The sequence below is a fragment of the Cygnus atratus genome, chromosome 3 (genome assembly GCF_013377495.2).
Source record: "Cygnus atratus isolate AKBS03 ecotype Queensland, Australia chromosome 3, CAtr_DNAZoo_HiC_assembly, whole genome shotgun sequence".
NCBI lineage: Eukaryota > Metazoa > Chordata > Aves > Anseriformes > Anatidae > Cygnus > Cygnus atratus.
In genome coordinates, this window is record NC_066364.1 from 109,501,882 (window position 1) to 109,521,529 (window position 19,648).

The 19,648-nt window shown below is 39.5% G+C and overlaps 1 protein-coding gene across 1 annotated transcript in view; it reads right to left on the bottom strand.

The window, feature by feature from the left end:
* WDPCP (WD repeat containing planar cell polarity effector) overlaps nt 1–19,274 on the bottom strand; it is a 132,479-nt gene extending 113,205 nt beyond the window's left edge. The window contains exons 1-3 of the mRNA XM_035552900.2: nt 19,202–19,274; nt 17,451–17,618; nt 16,444–16,494 (exon numbers count right to left, since the gene is read on the bottom strand). Coding sequence (XP_035408793.1) covers nt 16,444–16,494; nt 17,451–17,506 — 107 coding nt within the window. The 5' untranslated portion in view covers nt 17,507–17,618; nt 19,202–19,274. The remainder of the gene's footprint in view (nt 1–16,443; nt 16,495–17,450; nt 17,619–19,201) is intronic.
* Nucleotides 19,275–19,648: the final 374 nt, after the last annotated feature.

Sequence of the window (19,648 nt, forward strand, 5' to 3'; positions counted from 1 at the left end):
GTTCAAGGGCCAAAAGCTCAGTCCAACATCATTCTACCTATTATGGGAGCAGAGTAAGACAAGCTGTTAATGAGATACCTGGAGCTGCCTTTGCCTAGTAATTGCAACTGTTGCAGTCTCAAACCTGTCATACAACAAAATGACAATAGATTTAGTAACAGTCCAAACCATCCCTATAAATTTGAGTATTTATGGTAAAGATGAATTGAGTTCCAGGATATCATCCAACGCTTCCTATGGAAGATTTTCCTCTGGCTAGTAATACAGTCACCCCTGGATAAAAACTGGTAGATCTGATATTATGACCAGCTTCACCCACCTCAAAAAGCTGAGAATTACAGTATCTTTATTTGATGTGCCAGATGTTGATACCGACATACAGGTAGTTTCTTTCACCAGCCCCAGTTTCATGTCTTGAAAGCATGCATATGACTCTGTAGGCTAGTAGTTCTCCTTGATTTCTGTAAGAACACGCATTTGTGGAATTTATATATTTTACGTTTTGTTACCTTCATTAAATATAAAATGGACTTTTGTCAACTCCTGATACTTCAGAAACAACCAACTACCTTGCAGCATCTTCCCCATGTGTACTTGAATTACAGAGAGGAGTGTAAATTAGTTCTCCATAAAAATGACAATCTACTTTTTTAGATGATGTTGGTGATGTGCTATCTGGCTTCAGGCTTACTGCCTTACTTTTCCAGCTGTAATACAGAGTTTGCTTTGTTTTCCTAGTGGACAGATTTAAAGGAGATGAGATTGACATAATCAAAATATGTGCATCCTTGTGTTTTTGCTCATGAGTTAAGATATCCAATATATTTTATCATCTGTTCTTGCTTTTCATGACTAAGCTTAGTAGCTCTACTCCCATCATTAACTGATGGATTTATGCTACTTGTTGAAAAAAGTATTATGAAACAGCTCTTGCTAATGTCAGAATGTTTACTGATCGAACAAAATCTCCAAACGCTGGAGACAGCAAGACCCACAGCCTTTGACACAGAGATGGTACCACAAACACAGCAATAGACACAGGTACAACAAAAACCTGGATACTTACGCCTGAAGGGATGTTTTGCTACCTTTTATGTTTAAGTCTTAGGAGGACTTATGGCTTCTTAAGAAGCTCTTGAAAAAGACTTCTGTCTCTACCCACCTTCTGAGCTCAGGGACAGTTCCACCAGCTATCCCTCAACATTTTACTAGAGAAGGTCTTTGGAAGTTTTGTCAGCTTTCAAAAGCAGTTGGATATCAGAAATGCTTAGCTATGCTATCTGGAAATTTGTGCAAAGATGTCCCCTGGAGAGCCACGTTCTCTGGGAGGAGTATTTTCAGTATTTCAGGAGTATTTTCAGTCACCATCTCTGGGGACTGGCTTTCACAAAGATTTGCAGGTGGTAGATTTCTTTGCTGAGCACTCATCATCTAAACATTATTGGGCATATAACTGAGAGGTACTGCTTTGTTGTATGGACCACTTTTGAAGTGTAGTGACTTTTATTCAGTCTTGGGAATTGATTCTGCAATGGCAGAATTTTTTTTTTAGAAATTTTCCTACCTCCATTTTCCTTCCCTCACTTTGTACCAATGTTCAAAGGTTCAGAAGCGCTAACTTTAAAATGGTATTCCTGGGACAAATGGTTATAAAACCAGGTCCCAGTTCTGCAATCTTCCAGCACAGATGTATCATTTCTAAGTTTGCTATTGAATGTGGGGTCATGAGAATTCAAGACAGAAAACCTATTTATCCTCCTTAAAGAGTTTTAACTTTTCTAGCAATAGCAAAAACTTATGAATTATATCTATTTTACTATTCCTACTGCAACTGCATTCAGTGGAGTTACAATGAATGAGACCATTTCTAAAAGGGGCAGTAATATTGTAAGCAAGTGCTATACAGTACAGATGTTCATCTGTATCATTTTTCAATTGCATGGGGTCTATATAAATTTTTTTTTGTTTTTACATAAACAATTACAAAATGTAGTAATTAACTGCTCTGAGTCATTCCACCCTCTCTGAATCACCTATAGTTATCCCCATTTTAACCCTCTGAATTCCAAGAATGGCACCAGGCGAATTAAAGAAGAAATTGGGTAATTCTGGGATACATAAAATGACTCTTCACTTAAAGTTTAGCAAATAAGGTTTTAAGAAGAGCATGCTCCTTGGTGCAGAAGCACCCTCTAATGGCTGACTACTGACCGCTCTAAATAATAACTGCAAAAGGAATGGAATAGCTCCCCTACGCTAATGCACAAGAGAAATAGAAATGTGAACATACATATGAATGCATGCCCACATTCACATTTCACGCACAATCTCTGTTGCATGTTCTTAACACAGCAAAAAACAGGAACAGAAATCTGATAAACCTTTATAATTAGTCTGCATTTCCTTTTGAAACAATATTATTAATTTAGTACATGAAATATTTTAAGTTTGCCTAGCTTTCAACCATTCTTCAAAATTTTACAATAAACAGAAACTGACTTTCCTGTCTCATCTTCTACTGAAGAAAACTAGTCCAAAAAGGCATTAAGAAAAGTGCTACATTAAATCTAAATCATAAAATAATTTAGGTTAGAAGGAACTTGGAAGTCTTTTGGTCCAACTCCCTGCTCAGAGTTGGTCAACTCTGAATTTAGATCCTAGTAATACAGCATTCATTTTATTTTTTTAAGTTATACTTTCTATTTATGCTAAAGCTATACTAAAGATACCAGAAATATAAACCAGTTCTGCTGTCTAAAAACATGCCTTAATATATATACATTTCTTTTTATTCTGTGGCTTTGCTGTGTTTGGTTGTTGGTGTGTTTTTTTTCTGAAAATACCCCAAAGGAGTATTCTAACATTTGCTCATATAACTACATTACTGTACCTCCATATGAGAATCAGTATCTAGTATACAGTCCTTTATTAGTAACTGTTAAGTATATCTCAGTGCTCATGCAAAGCCAGTGGCAGATAGAGCAGTTAATAACATGAAAGTAATCAGGCTAACCGACCAACTTGCTTCCCAACATCACTTTTCAAATCTCTTTGGGCTAAATTTTCAGCCAGTGTGTGGGGAATTAGCCATAGAAATCCCATTAACGTTAATGAATGTTCCATGGTTAACTCCCTATGCTCTGTGCTGAAGATTTACTCCTATATCTCTAAAATAAATATGTCCAGATGCCCAAATTCTTTTTATAGAGCCTGAAGAAATTAAGGGCTTTATTCTCAAATAATTGACTCGTGCACATGTATCTTTTTCCCCTATGGATCATCTTCCACATATCAGAATTGGTGTAATGTCTGCATTATTCTCTTTGAAAAGATTATCCAAAGTGCATGTTTACTGCATAAAGACCGAGTTTAGTTAATTGTCTATTTTACAAAAATAATACATATATTGAGTCAGACTTCTCTCATAGTTAAATACACAATGCACAGGTTGAACAATACTCCATGTTGCAAGAACAGCATGTATTCGTAGGTACATTTCTGATGAAAAGCCAGTATTTAGGAAACTCATTAGTCTGACAGAATTGGAATATATACTGGATTCTTATATATATGGGAACCATATATCCCTACAGAAAGGCAAAACAAGTAGGGTAATATAAGCCTCTGCAAGCAGTGGCAGAGGCACTGTTTAGCAGTGGTGGAGGATGCTTGTTACACTAACCAGGAAAAAATGAAGCTGGGAAGTGCTTCCAGGACCACAAAGAGAAACTGTCCTCCATTTTTGAAAAGTGGGGGGGGATAATGGGGACTTGTTTCTGTCATCTCTTCAACTCTCACTTGCAAGAATATGACCTTGCTATTTTTCAGGTTTCAATGTAGATGCCCACTTGCCTAGATTAGTATATCATTTCAAGGTCAAAGTTCGGTTTTTAAAAAAGTGCCAAAATGACTTCTTTGCTCTAAATGCTTCTTTCTTCTAAAATTCACGTTTATAAATTTTTGGCTTCACTGGTACTAAACATGCTTAAATGCTTTATTTATCTGAGGTCTGCTACTGCCCATAAAGACATAAAATGATGCTGACCTTTCAATATACTGAGACTTTTTCAGGCTTCCAATGCATTTCAGAGGTGACTCAATCCCTCAAGTCAGAGAACTGCTTCAAACCATATTAATTTTCTAAAATTTGGTAAATACTTCTTCAGTAACATTCTTTTCATATGCAAAGATTTACCTAGCCTTTCTTAAAATTACTATTTCCAGAGATCAGATTGGAAGAAGTCTGAATACCCAACTGTCCGCATCATCCCTAGAAATAACTAAACAGACACTATAACCTCAAAGAGGACAATCTACTTCGTCCCTGAATACAGAACTGAAAAATCAAATTGTTTTCTCTGAAAATGATATACCAGCTAAATGAAGATAGAGAAAGCCCCCTGAAATTATGTAGTGAAATCGTATGTGAGAAAACTCACTCAGAAAAGACCCCAATCCTTCCAGTTACGCCTGGAGCTGAAGATGGCACATTTAGATAGGACTTCTTTTAGCTTATGTGCAGACTCTTAAAACCATTTCTAGATCAAAGATTAAATGTATAGTCCTCTTTAGAACACCAAACTACGTGACCATAAACCCATCCTCTTTCAATAGCAACACATTTAGACTGATTCCCTCTTTCCACTGAAAGGTCTTTCATACAAGTCTTTCATAGCCAAGATAAAAAAGGGAATTTTTCTGGTACAGGAAAGCACAGAAATGCTTTCAGCTACAATCAGGAATCTGGAATGAGGTAAGGCCAGGGTGCTGGGGGTGGGGATAAGAATCGGTCGTGTAAACAGGTTTTATATTGCATTTATTACAAACTCCCCTTATTTTCACTTGCTTCTTTGGAAATTAGCACAACCATGACTGGATTAATTCTCTGTGGGTTTCCCTCTGTACTATTATTGAGCAGTCATGGGAAAACAGTCAAATGAGTATGGCTCTAGTGGAGCCATACATCTAGGAGGAAGGGCAATCACCAGAACACAGGGCTTGTCTAAAAAAAGACATTCAAGCAGATAGGGCAGTTAAGCTGACCTCCCCGAAGTGATGTCCTCAGGCTCTAATTGAGCTGAATTTTTGATGTTTTATGTCACCTTAAATAATCTTTATTGGCAAGGGAAGAATTTTATAGAGGCCGTTTGTTGGTTTCCTGGCTTTACACAGACACATCCCTACCTATTCGTCAGGCTTTTTGTCACTTTTCACCCTCACTGCACTGCTTCACATCTGAGCAGGTCTCGTCTGCATACCTGTGTGCCCCCCACAGCTCCGGGACTGTCTTGACCAGCTGAAACCTCTCTCTTTAAAGCCCTGAAAGGTGACCAGAAATGTCTCTTTTCAGTATGGTGAGAAACACAGCCATTGCAGCAGCCATGCCATCCTCATATCTACAGATCCTGAGAGAATAAAGGTGAAGACAAGGGATGAGTTCGGCATGCCTGCCGCCTGATCTAGCACGTCCTTCCCAATGGTTTGTGGGTTAAGAGTTCCCTTTCCACCACCACATCCCCAGACAGAGTTGCCATCCTGGTAACCAGCAGCACTGCCATCTCCTCTTGGTGTGTCCAATGGTTTTCCAAACCTGCCTCAGGATAACACACTCCAGCATCAATACACCTTACAGGGTTTTTACTTGTAGTGACCAAATTGCTGGCATCTGTTCTCCTCTTGCCTGCTCTCCGATTGATACGCTTGGCAATTGTAGCTTGGAGGGCTCGACTCCACTTGCCCACATGTGACACTGTCTGCTTGTGGCATCCTAAAAAGTATTCTTTCTTACCAACATTTTTGTTCACATTGGGTAATGGGGAAGGGGAGAGAGGATGGGCACTATTTATGAAACTGCTTCATTCTCCTCCCTAAAATCATTGGAAATTTCCACAACAGTCCCAACAGATTTCTCAATGTTCAACTAGTTTGCAACTGACTGGCATCAAGCGAGCGTAATGAGCTTCCAGAAGGTATGGCAAAATGCCTGCTGGCACTGCCACGAACTCCCCCGTCTATATATTATGGAGGGAGTTTGGAGATGGACAGTGGCCTATGCCTCACTTCATTTTTGCTTCCAGAACTGGTTGTGCAAGTTGCACATCATTACCCTGCTTCCCTACATGCAGCTAGCTGATCTACCTCTCAAGTGGCACTCTACCAAATCAAGCTGCTTCAGCTAAATGTCCCGGGGAAGTAACTACTCTATTTTTAATCTACCCACTCCTCCTCCTTCATTAGCTGTATGGCCACAACTTCAAAAGCTTTATGAAATCACAGCGCCAAAATCATCTCTCTACATGACTACACACGCACGTGCACAATCTTATTTGCATTAATGATTATCACGATCGTGATATATATCCTCTGTGCTGTCTTACAGCAGTTCCAAATGGAGTGGCAAAATTACTGGACATAAGGAGAGGAGCCATATCCATTTCCTAGCTTCATTCCCAGTCCTAAAATTCCTGCATGTATTCCAGGCATAAGCAGATGGAAAAATGCATGAACATATAAAAAAGCAACTGATCCAAAGCACAGAGCTGAGCAGCATAATAGCACGCTACAGGTCCTATCGCCAGGGTAGCCGGTGGTTAAATCACAGATGTAGGGAACACAAAAAATGTTACCTTAGCATACAGTGGGGTCCCAGTTTGATATAGTCAAGCTGTTCCACATTGAAACAAACGATTCCAGATTCCAGCGCTCCAAGCGCTCTGTGTATCTGACAACACTTTTCTATACAGATCCTTAACAATCAAGAAGAGCACAGGATACTGCAATTCCTGCACCAACACATGTTCCAGGGCTTTTTAAGGCAATTCATCACAATAAAGTCAGTACAGGTGTCCCGGCCTTGTCCTTTCTGAGGATTTCTTCATGAGATGTGCGATATTTAGTAACCACATTCCTCATTTGTCAGCCTTCTTTCAGAGTTGCAAAACACACCTAAAAAATATTCCATTGCTCGATCACGCTAACACGAGTCATATTAATTAAGAATATGTTTGTGTAATTACATGGGAGAGGTGCTTTGCACAGCAGTTAAAGTACATGCAACATCTATAATAAAGCAACCCTGTGTGTAAGATATTATTACAGAACAGGGTTCTTGGTTGGAAAGAAAGAAGTAATTTAAAAATTGATGCCAACTCTTTGGTGTTTTCTAGGTCACATAAATTGTTATTAGGACCTTATATATTTAAATAACAAAGCACGTGAAATCGTATTTTATCTGACTCAATAAGAACAATCATTCTATGCCATTTGCTGGATAAAGTTAAACACATTTCTCCCAACAAGTTAATTAACAATACATCATTTACATATAGCAACTCTATCTGAATGGTGATTGCGAAACTTTGATTTTCTTTTAACCACTTTACCTAAAAGAATAAACATAGATGTAATCAAATTTACACATCTTGAAATTATAATGATCACTTTGGTCAGAGCTAACTCTTCTCACGGGTCCAATAAAACAGGGTTGCACACGTTCTGTGATAAAGATTAGCACGCTAAAAGAGTTGTTAGCAGGACAGTCCAACTGTCCTTAGGCAAGCAAGCTCCCCGTTTGCTGCTTAAAACAGGTAGCAATAAATAGAAATAAAGCTGCGTATGCTCAGGGAAGCCATTTTTTTGTGTTTTCTTTTTGATTTTAATATCAAAGTATCCCAACCCCCAATTATGCTTCATTAAGTGAAACTGTGACTATCCCACTTAATTATTTTAATATCTCAGGATTAGACAAGGAATGCAGAATTTTGGTGAAGTAGACAATGAAGGAAGCACATAGGTTCTTCCAAGAAAAGAAAAAAAAAGCTGTATTTCATGTTTTGAGCCAATCAACAATGAGCCACAGATATTGTATTACAGATGATTGCTTTAATCCTAAGGCATTTTAGGGTGTATTTGAAGTAACACAAGGGAAGCTTGTTTTGATATATTCACTATATAAAGCTGCTAGGAGATGGCTCGTAGATTCACATAGTATGAGTTAAGTTCTCTATTCCCATGTGAAATAATAATAAAATAAAAAAAGGCAAATACTTTCAAGCAGACCTAAGGTTAACATAATCGAACTTATACAGCTCTCTCTGCCAGGCTATTCGTTCTCCATCTGCATATTACAAAACCACTCGTCCTGTGCCACAAACCTCTGATTTGAAACTGCCAACTTCTCTGTATGCTTTCTTACTCCCGAGTTTTCATAACATCGTTTTCACCTTCGCTGTCGTCAGGAAAGGCAACTTTACACAATGGCACCACCTAGTGTTTAAAACACCCATTTTCAATCTTTACACGGACCTCAAATGCTTTACTTTCAATCACATTTGACGAAAAACTTAACTTTACAATTAGAGAGCACGTCTCCTCTTCAAACGAGACTCACCTGCCTTTCTACCAGTTTGCATTTGTGCTCTTCTATCCGAACTGCCCACAACGTGACCTCAGCGAGCATATTCTTATTTTAATTTCTACTCGGTTTTCATTTGAAAGAAACATTCACGTACTGGAGGAAGACCTGTTTTGTGATTAAAGTCAATATCATTGTCTCTAAGGCAGATTTACACTGGTTGGTTAAGCGGAAATAAGACTATACCTCGATGTATTTCAAATCGATTTTGGTAAATATCCCATAAAAATTTACATCTTGAAAAAATGTTTACTTAAAAGATTAAAAGCAGGTGCTATCAGATCAGAAAAATGCATCGTTCAGTGCCCAGACTTGTCTTTTATTGTCATGGGCAAGCTGGCAGCCTTGCTATTTACAAGTGTCAAATCATGTTACTACTTTTACAAGTTTACTTAAAGTTTTCAATAACTTTGCAAATCTTCATCGGTGTGAGCTGAAGTACTCACATATATCTTCATTAGGTTGATGACTTTCCTTTTCTGCAGGTGAGGTAACATTTCAGCAAAAGCGTCTCAGTTCCTTAAAATTCTGCTGCCTTTTTCTTTAAAACAACTTCAAATTTGGCAGCACTGCACTTTATTTTAGAAATACAGCTCACACCATACCTCTGCTGGACCTTAGAAAAATATCTCTGACCTCCAGTGGAAAAAAACATCATGTTGTTCACAACAGCTCAGTAAAAAAATTTAGTTTTAGCAAGTAAGGTCCAAAATGGGATGCTTGGGATGCTCCAGTCTCCCAGTTCTTAGTGCTGGCTAAGGACTATGCACCACGCTCCTCAAACTCCTGCATTCCAAATAAAAACACCGTTTTATTTCCATATGGGCTGAGTCCAACACACACCGGAGATGCACTGATTCAGAGTAACCTTCCCATTTTGCTTGAGGCTGAGACTGCTCCAGAAGCCCGCGGCAGAACAAGGACCCAACCGAGCATCCCCAAGCCCCAACAGCTACTTTCTCTCCATTACTGGCACAGCTGATCCCAAGCACACTCCTCAGGTGTGTTTTGAAACACATAGTGCTACTGAAAGAACGCACAGATATGGTCTCTATCCATGAATTTTTATTTAATTACTCAGTGGTTACAGCAACCTGAGCCACATTAAAAAACCTCTCTTCTTCAACACCCCAACCTAACACACAGCTCAGAAATCCTCTGCCCTTCTTGTAATACTGAAGGCTTAGCACTGCAGAAATATTCCCATCACATCAATCCCACCTAATTTCCCCAATCTAAACACTTATTATCTCTACTCCTGTGTTCCTCCTTGCACACCTAACCCTTGCTTCAGCCTCAGTCCCTCTCTGTTCTACTCTTCCACCTGCTAATCTCTTCTTTACCTCCTGCAAGCATTTGTGTTATTTTCAAATACAGTTTCCTTTTAAATTACTAGCTATACTCAAGTTACATTTGTTCAATATAAATAAAGGCAAATTTATCAAAAATACCTACATTATTTCCCATGCATTTACAAAGGATTCAGTTGCACAGCGTCTGAGACCTCCTAGTTTAGCAGTCCCACAGTCCCTCGAGTCACCAACATGATGAAAACACCAGCTATCTAAAAACCTTCTGGGCAAACCTTCTACACATAGTCTTTGCAAAACTTTTGCCAATTTTTTTTAGCATTAGAGTCTCATGGGAGCTTCAGGGGGCAGAGCAATGTGGGAATGGGGGTGCGTTGCGTATATAGGAGGGCAAAAAGTCATTGCTAATTTTACTTTTAAAAGGTGATGCTGGGTAGGAATGGGGTTCATTACGGGCATCTCCAAAATTCCAGAATAGATTCCTAATAAAGGCTGTTCAATGGACAGAGGTTGGGATACCCTGTAGCCCAACATGTTCTTTAAATTGGAAAACCTTCTCAACCTTAAGAATAACAACATTACCTTGTTCGGTATGGGAAAGCACAGAACTGATCCACCAGCAACTGTGCTGCTACCCTCAGATCCCCAGCACAGACAGTCTCGAGAAAGAAGCTTGTAAAGAAAGACACAGAGAACTGCTGATCCTCCCTCAGTTGTGCTCCTACAACCATTTTGTAAGGCCATACAAGGAAAATGTTTGATTTAAAACCAGTTCAATTCCCTGAACCAGCTCATCAGGCATCCCTACAAATAATTTACCAGCACAATTATGGCAGTGATGCAAGAGTAAAACAAGAGCTGTGTCAGCTGGCAGGGCTGCCAAAAAGATGCCTCTTGAAACTGCATTCTCAGGAGAGAGATAATGTGAACCGCTGACATCTACAAGGTGTTTTCAGCTGCAGACAGCTGGACATAATAGCTCCAGAAGGAGAGGATACCTTTGAAGGTGACAGCAACAGCTCTGCTTTTGCTTCCCAGCAGATCAGCAGAAGTTGAGGACGGGCAGTGTCACCAAGCGAGCCTATCTTGTATTTATTATCTGAAAGCTTTGACTGGGCAGAAATGATTTACCCCAAGACATCTGTCCTCGTTCTTTTCACCCGCTGCTCATTCCCCTGCGCTGCAATACCCACAGGCATTGTGTAAGAGCTTCTGAGCAACCACAGCCTACAGCCTGGCATGCGACGAGAAACCAAAATCAGTCACAGTTTACATGAGTGCAGTGGACTAATCTGGGACAATTCCACTTGTTTTTATAAGCAGCATAATCTGGAACAACTACAGCCATCTCACAGGAAGATGTTTCTTCAAAAGCTGAGCCGTATTTACAAGCATTATTCTCAGATTCTCTCCTCCATATGGCAGGAGGGGGAAAAACAACCTTTTCTGCATGCCGCTTCCTCCGGGAGGGCAAATAACCTGTTTTTTCTGAAGGGTAAATGGACCACATTACAGGATAAGAAAGGGATAAAAATGAGAAATGCAGTAGCAGCACATGAGCAAGCCTCATATATCCTGTACTGAGTTATAGGCATGTAAACAGAAGCTTTTTCTCCTTTTTCCCCCTTTCTGAAGAAAAGGAAGCTAGAGGCAGAGCAACGAAGGCTATCAGCTCAGCTGCTGAAGGGAAAGGCACAAACGAAACGCAGACTGTGACAAATGTTTTTGTTCTTTCTAAATAAAATGGAATTATAGGCAATTTCAAAATTTAGTTTCCCTGTACTGGTTGGTCACAGCCTAGGAAAATGAGATATACTGTGATAGATGAAAAACAAAGGCAAATTTAGGCACAAATGAACGTAAGACCACATTCTAACTCCATCTCTGGGGACTGAAGGGCCGTAAAGGTGACAGATACTTTACAAAGGTGATGAAGACAATGATAGAGAACGGTATTTTGAAAAGCGGACATACTGAAGGCTGTTCAAGCTTGGGCTTGCACAGTGAAACTTGGAAGCATGGCAGGGACTATGCTGAAATCCCCACTGGGATGAAGGCCTTTCACATGAGACTGCCACTATTCAATTCCCAGACTAAACGTGAAACAGCAGAATGACCAAATACACATTCCTGATCAAATTTTGTAACTGGAGAGAACTGTCATTGCATGCAAAATGCACCTGCATTTGCATACATGTCAGAGCAATGAGTGCCATCCAACACAAATAACCTAATAAAATCTGAAGACATTCAAAAGTTTCTGAGAACTGCACGTCCTTGTTTGGGTCCTTCATAGGCAGAAACATCTTCTGATTGCACAAACACTAATTTCCATACAAGTAGAGGAACACTGTAAAAAATTCCCTTTTAAAAGCATTTTTGTTGCTGGATAATGGATCTTGGTGGTGAACTTGACATCTCTGACTGGCTAAGGAAGATCTCATGACATCACACCAGGATGAAATTGTTTTTCCCTCACCCACTTTGCTTTTGAGGGATTGGACACCGAAAGAATGAGGGAGAAGACAAAGGACAAGATCACTGTGGAGTTCGGGGCTCCAATACTTGAACGGGGCAGATTATCACAGGACAGATGCAGCAGCTCTCCTTTCAGCTGCCCACCTGATCCTCTTTTTCTTGGGGGCAAGGGGTACTCACCCTGCTGCAGGGTGGCTCAGCTCCTTGTGAAATGAGTGTTTCACAGTTCTGAACTGATGCAAGGCACAGCTCGGTTGCAATGGCACACTGGCACCAATTTCAATTTTCCTTCGCTTGCCAACCTGTAATTTGTAGCAGCGCAGGAGCTGCTACATAAGCAACTGAATTGTCCCTGAAGCAGAGGCAGAGCACTAACCCGAACAGTCATCCCAAAGTAAACCATCTCGGATTGTGAATCAGAACCCCAAGGCACCTCATGCCCCTGTGAGACCTCATTTAGGAGCAGCAGCACTTGGCACTGTCTGGTTGATTAATGCATACTCCCACCTCAAGAAAAGCCTGAAGATATCACTGAGAGCTTGATGAGTCTATCATGCTGATTGCTTAAAGCAGATGGTCATGCATCATCTTCCTTTTCCAAGTAGACTTACATAGCAAATATGAAGCGGATAGCCAAAATTTCCTTGCATCCAGAAAGACAATTGGAGAAAATGAGCTCCTTTACTTCTTAAAACAAAACACACGTAAAGCTGTTGTGTTGCCTAGTAGCAATCAATTTGTACCTGCGTTACTTGCTGTCGTATAGAACGAAGACATTAGGCCTCTGGATGTCTCTTAGACAAGAGAGTGATACCCATGGAAGTCCCAACAACATGAGGCCCAGCCTAATTCAGAGAATCCTCTGTGATTAAAACTGAAAGAGAGGAGAACCAAACGACCATGCTGAAGCATGGCATCTGCAACGATTTTCCAGGCACTCAGAGAAAGGCAGAGTAGCTGACTTTGGTTTTAGGCTTTGTATGCTGCTGAAGTATGACTCAGTATTAGGGAAAGTTTGACTCTTAGGCAGAAAAACAGTGTTAGTGCAAAAGCTATGGGGATGATTTCCTGTGCACATTGTGGCAAAGACCTCTTTTTTTTAATGCTAGAAGGAAGTCAACAATCAGAGTCTGTTGCTGTGCACTGTCATGGGTCATCGAGTTTTATTCAAAACATCTGATTTTTCTCCAGTTTCAAACTTCACTTTCCTCTCCCTCCACCTCTCACCCCACCTGACAGAATAAGACTCCCTGCTCTGCCTGAGAGCCTAATGCTGTATCAATCCAGCTATTGATTGGATTAGTCAGGATCTGGCTTTATGTAGAAAGTCCAGCTGTGTCCCTTGGGTGCGTGAATCTCCGCTCAGTTCATGTGCAGCCTGGTCAGTGGCCCAAAAGTGAGACAAGCATGTTTAGCGAACATGAGCTGTGGAAAGCCAACTGTTGAATTTGAAGGTCTGACAAGATGTAAGGCAGACTCAATTGGCAGACTCAATTTTCTCAAAATTTACAATTCCTGCTCCAAAGAACAGAGGTATCAGTGACCTCAGGATGTAGGAAAAAATTACAAATTTTGAAGAGAAAATGCTCAGCAATTTTTTGTAGCTCCCCCATTAGACTGGCAAAATCTTTTTGCTTTCTTCTTCCAAAAAACAAGAGCCCAAGACAGACTCATAACATTCACTGCAGTTACAGCAATTAAAGTCAGAAGCAACTGAAAGTAAGTTCTTACAACAAAGAATTAGGCAACCTTTCTGACCTCACCTACAGCAAATCATTCAGTCCACTGAACAATTTCATATATAGTTATGCATTTGGGCATGTCATTTGTTGCTTACGTGTGCCTAAGTGATTCTCAAATTTATGTGGGTTTGGAAATAAATGTTATGCTGTAAACAAATCCCAGACAAAGTCTGCAGTTGGCAGCAGGTGAAATCCTTCCTAATAGAGCATTTATTTCACAGGGACTGCAATAGTCTCTATTAAAAGCTGTATTTTAGTAGTCCATTAAAGTGTGTTCATTCTCTATCTTTAAAAATGTTAAATGCAGTTTTGGTATCTTTTCACTAGGAGAATGCTGACAAAAAAGCAAAATTTTTGTTTGGGTTATTTTCCCTCAACAGTTAATTTAACATTACTGGTATTAATATCTACACAGTGTTAAAATAAGTTACATGAGCTAGAAAAGTATCTGAAATCTGATTTAACTTGGGAAAAAGTAAACTTTTTTCCCACAAAGAAAAAAATGCTTCATAATAAAATTTTTCCCTCAAATCTCCCCTCACCTCCAAAATCAAGCCTGATAATTCATTACATTTTCTTCTTCTTCTGCAGCTTGAGGAACGTTAACCATGTTTGTGTTCATAGTGACAAACACGGATGACAACCAAGGAAGCAATTACAATAAATGTCTGATCTGCCTCCACTAGAAATATAGACTTCAGCTTCAAAACCCCGTACCACTCAAATTGAGTAAACCCTACCTGACACAAAAATTACCAATGCTTGTCATGCCTAAACACATTTTTCGACTGAATTAAACAAGCATGTCTTGCCTTATCAACTCTTCTAAAAGAAAAAGAATATTTAGCAGCTTAAAAAAGTAAGTCCTTGTTGTGTGTTTCTGTCACTTTTTCTTAAAGAGAGAGTTCTGGGCACTTGTAAACTGTGATTTATTTTTTTTTTTTAACAGCATATAGATTCTTGGTGGATTTCACTGGCAGTTGTGTTTGCAGCTTTGAAGTCTCCTCCAGGTCTGTCATTTGGTAAGGCTGTTGATGGGTGCCTGGGGTGCTTTGTCCTCCGGGAGGCTATTTTCCTTTAATTCATCTCTGATTAGAAGCAATTTATGCATTTTCATCTGTTTTATGTAAAGATCAAAGGAATCACGGATCCCAACGTTGACCCTATTATAGGCAAAAGAGGCAGGCTGCACATTTTTGCTTGGTTTCGGTTTAAGCCTCACAGCACCCGTTTATACAGCTCAGTTCTTGATACATCTCTCATAAACCAGAGTTTTATATGGAGACCAAGTGGTACCAATTCTCTCGCCTTTAAATACATGTATGCTTTCATATTTATACAAAACAAAGTTGTGTGGTGAAGTTCCCATTTTCAAATCATCGAAGATAATTATTTGCCCAGTAAGAACAGAGAAAGAAAAGATTAAATTCAGTATTGCTACGGCAATACTGTTCTTAGTGGTCCTATTAATAAATTCATGACAATGCATCTAATCACAAACTGATTTAGTTGGCCCTCCAACAGACCGTTCTTTCAAGGCTGTCTCAATTATTTTTTTTTCTGTCTTCAAGTTACAATTAAGCAAAAGAATGTCTTTTATGCAATTTAAATAGATTTTTTCACAACACAAAGATGACTTTAAAATGTGTTCCAATACAATCAATATTCCATAGCCACTTATATTAACGACATTAATATTAATATTGTTGCCATGAACACAAGAGCAAGAATACCAATATCACCGAAGCTTACTTTAAGTGAAAGGAAATTCATAAGGAAGTTTTATTTTATTACTATTTTTTAAGCTAACTTGCTACATATGCCAGCAAACACGTGTATACAGGGAGCTTCCAGGATGTTGTCCCATGCCAGAAAACACACATTGTAAATGTAAATGTCTATTCTTACTTCCAGTCAGTTCAACATGATCTCTTCTCCATAGGGCTCAACTCCTCCTTTTGCTTACTGAGCATGTGTGGAACAGGGAGAAAACACGATGAAGATCAGCAGACAGAGGGGAAGGAAGCCCCTCCAAACCAACTTTGGTGGAAAAGAGATAGCACTACCTTTGCGAAGGCTTCTCATGTCATAACATTCGGAGAACAAAGATTGCCATGAATGGTTTGTCATGCTGAGGACAAAGAGTTAGGAGTGCACTTAGTAAGCAATGTCCCAAAGAGGATGTTGCAATTGATGGACCTGCAATACAGAGTGACTCTCACCTCAAGGACAGTGGGGTCTACACCACCACACCCCACCCTACACCACCCCACAATTGTATAAACTTCGCTAAAACTGATCATGGATGTTCGTTCACAATAATTACAGAGGAGCTGCATGAAGTACAAGAATATGATACTGAAAACAAACAAACAAACAAACAAACAAAAACATAAAAGCCATCAGGAATAACCTAGCTTATTTGTTCTCAAGATAATCCTAAGAAGATTTAAGAACATTTAGAATTTACATGTTGGAAAATAGAAAAAATGTCCATTACCTTGTAAAGGAATGTGCAACTTTCTCCTCCAAGTCCTTGTTATTGCTCAACCTGAGTTACCACATGCCATTAAAAAAATAAAAATAAAAATGTATTGGTACTTCTACCATTCTTTTTGAAACTTGTGACACTTCCTACGGCTTTTCAATTCTTAACATGCAATGCATGCATCAATTCTTCAATGCATTGAGAATTCTCATGCATGTGTGCTTCCACTGTACACGGCTTACTGAGGAGACCCGTAATGCAAACCATTTTTATTTGTTAATATTTGAGTGGGTTTTGTTCATTTCCTTGCTTGCTCTGTTTAATACATGCAAAATAGAAATGATACCAAGACCACCACATCCATTTCTTACAGGTCACCAAGTAATAGCAAGTTTGGATGCTTCCATCACTGACAAAAGTGATGCAGAGCCCAAGACAGAACAGGCTCTGTATTCTGCTTCCAGGCTCAGAAATCACCCACCCACTGGTAACCATAAAACACAGTCTGGATGTCACTGTATACTAAAAGAGAAATTTATTTGTCACAACAAAAAGTAGTTCCTGTGCTGGCAATGTGGCCGGAAAAAATGTCGCTCATTCTAAGTTTAACTTGGGCAGTGCAACTGGTAAAATATCAACAATAACCACTATCACTTGAAACGCAAACTAGTATGAAAGCACTCTTTCTGCCTTTGATGAAGCAGGCATTTGGTATCAGAAGGGAAGAAGTAATTAAGCTGTTCTGAAACATGTCTCTTCAACAACAGCATGCTCCCCCCTGCTCTTTTGGAGGGTCTGTATTGATTCTGGGCATGTCAACTTGTCACCTCGAGAGCGGCTCTGCAGGTGGTAAGCAGAGTGCCACAAACCACTTACACACGGTGCTCTTCAGTCTCTGGTAAGACATCGCTTACGTTAAAGGCAACTGCTAGCAGACTGACAGAGATGGTGCAAAACTAATTTTGTTCAGTTTTAAATGAGCCTTTAGACATGAAACAAACAGAAGAGTCACATCTTACCTTACAGTAAAACAAGCTGTGAAAATTTTCCTCTGCTCGAGACCATGCTTCCCCATCTCCCTGTTGCATTTCTCGAAAGCCGCAGTTCCAAACAGACTGAATTTTCAGTTTACATCATTAACACACACTAAACTCAAGTATTTTGATAGTTTATAGTATATCAACCCCCTAAAAAACATATAAAAGAGGTATTTATTTATATCTGAAAAACTGTCTGAATTCAAGACAAATTCTACAAAACAAGGAGTCACGTGGAAAGAGCCACCACTGGCAGAGAAAATGCAACCAGAAGAGCTCTTTGAATTTCAACAAAGAAACTTATGAGACCCTTAGGGGTGAACACTCCAGGACAAATGGAAAAAACTACACACAGAAAAAAATGCCGCCTTTGAAAGAGATAAAAATTACCTTGAATGTACATAGGCAAACTTCCAAACTCATTCCCAAGGAGCAGTAATCCTCTTCCTTTTTTAGGCTTGCCCTATCTTTTGTCAAGGGATCCCTTAAATTGCATCTAGTGACTTATTATCAAGTTTATAGGGTAAAGGAATTGGGAAAAAACTGCCCAAGACCAAAAGAAAGGTAATGTTTGGGGAGGGGGAAGGCAGTGGAGCGGGTGAGGAACAGAAGAAGAGACCTTATGCTTCCTCTCATAAAATCATTCCAAAGTCACCCACATAGCCATGGTGTCTGATTTTTGGTAGAGGTTCTGCATCTCCTTAGCAGAGACCAAGAAAAAGTTATCTTGGAATCTATTAAAATCTGAAAGGGCATCAGTGAAATCGTAGATATAACAAACCGATGGGGGGAAAAAAGGACATATGAATTACAAGCCTTTTGTTGTTGTTGTTGTTGTTTCTTTAATCACTTTGTGCTCCTTTGAACCCTGAAAACATTTCCTTGGACTTTTTTTCTCTGAGCCCTCAGACCAAGACTTTACAAAAGAGGAAAACAGGTGGCTTGACTGGAGTTGGTTTATTGTTTAGGAGAAACAAAACTTGCCTGTTAAAAGAAGTTGGCCTAGTTTTCTTTTTGTGGAATTTCGGAGTTCACTCCAAAAAACCTGTGGAAACACTTGGCATTCATATGTTATAATTAAGTAGAAGATAAATTACCTAGCTAGTCTTAGAGAAAGACTTAGGCAGTTTGTTTCCACATTGCCATGAGGTATGATCTAACACTCCTGTTTATTTTAAATTTAAAGGTCTGTTTCAAAAATAAACAGAATTGCTTTGCTCCACTATTGTCATGATGAGGACCTCTAAAATAAGAAGTATATTAATTTTACACAAAGCCCTATTTGGCTAAATATCAGTATCTCCAAAATATTATTCCTCAATACAGAGTGCCTTGAGCACTGCAAATTCAGGATATACTTGGATATATATTTGGATATATCCGAATTCAGAGTGCTCTGCAAGGAAGGCAGTTCAGGCACTAGATACAAATTCCTGCGAGCCCACCAAAACCCCACAGTACCAGGCATCAGAAAAACAGCCGCATAAAGAAATGTTGCAACATCCCCTCCAAAAAAAAACAGACACGAAGACCTTAACAGGAGGCCAAGTCTCTCTCTGCCCTGCTAGTTTTGGCAAGGGGTCAGGGTGATTAGGAGAGAAACATCCCTCCCAACCGTCTGCTGTACTGAAATGGAGAAACTAACACAATGACATGTGCAACGATTATTTGCACAGCTGTTTTTAGATGTTCTCATCATCTCAAACTTTGTACGGCACGTAATTGTCACTTACATAACGTAGAGAAAGTCAGGATTCCTCTTCTGACAGTCCACTGCAGACAAAAATCAATGCATTTATCCTAAGGTATCTCTACAAACCAACCTCTCTGAAGAAGCCACCAAGTATGTTTTCTGAGAAGTCAGTCTTACTTAAGATGCTAAGCAGCTGCTACTTAATACAGCTACATTTATCAACACTTAAAGAGTAATTCTTTTTTTTTTTTCATCCAGCATTCCATACTGCAAAATATCAAGCCAACTACCAGAAAAGACTGCTTTGGAGAAAGTTCATGGTAGTGGTTGGACTGATTCCCTTCACAAAGAGCATGTAAAAGCAGCCTGGAAAAGCCCGAAGATGGCACTCCGCTGCAGACCGAGAGGCCCTGGGCATTGCATCATCCAGCAGTCTGCAGAAGCAACAGAGATATGATGTGTGAATAATGTAACCGCCTCACAGGCA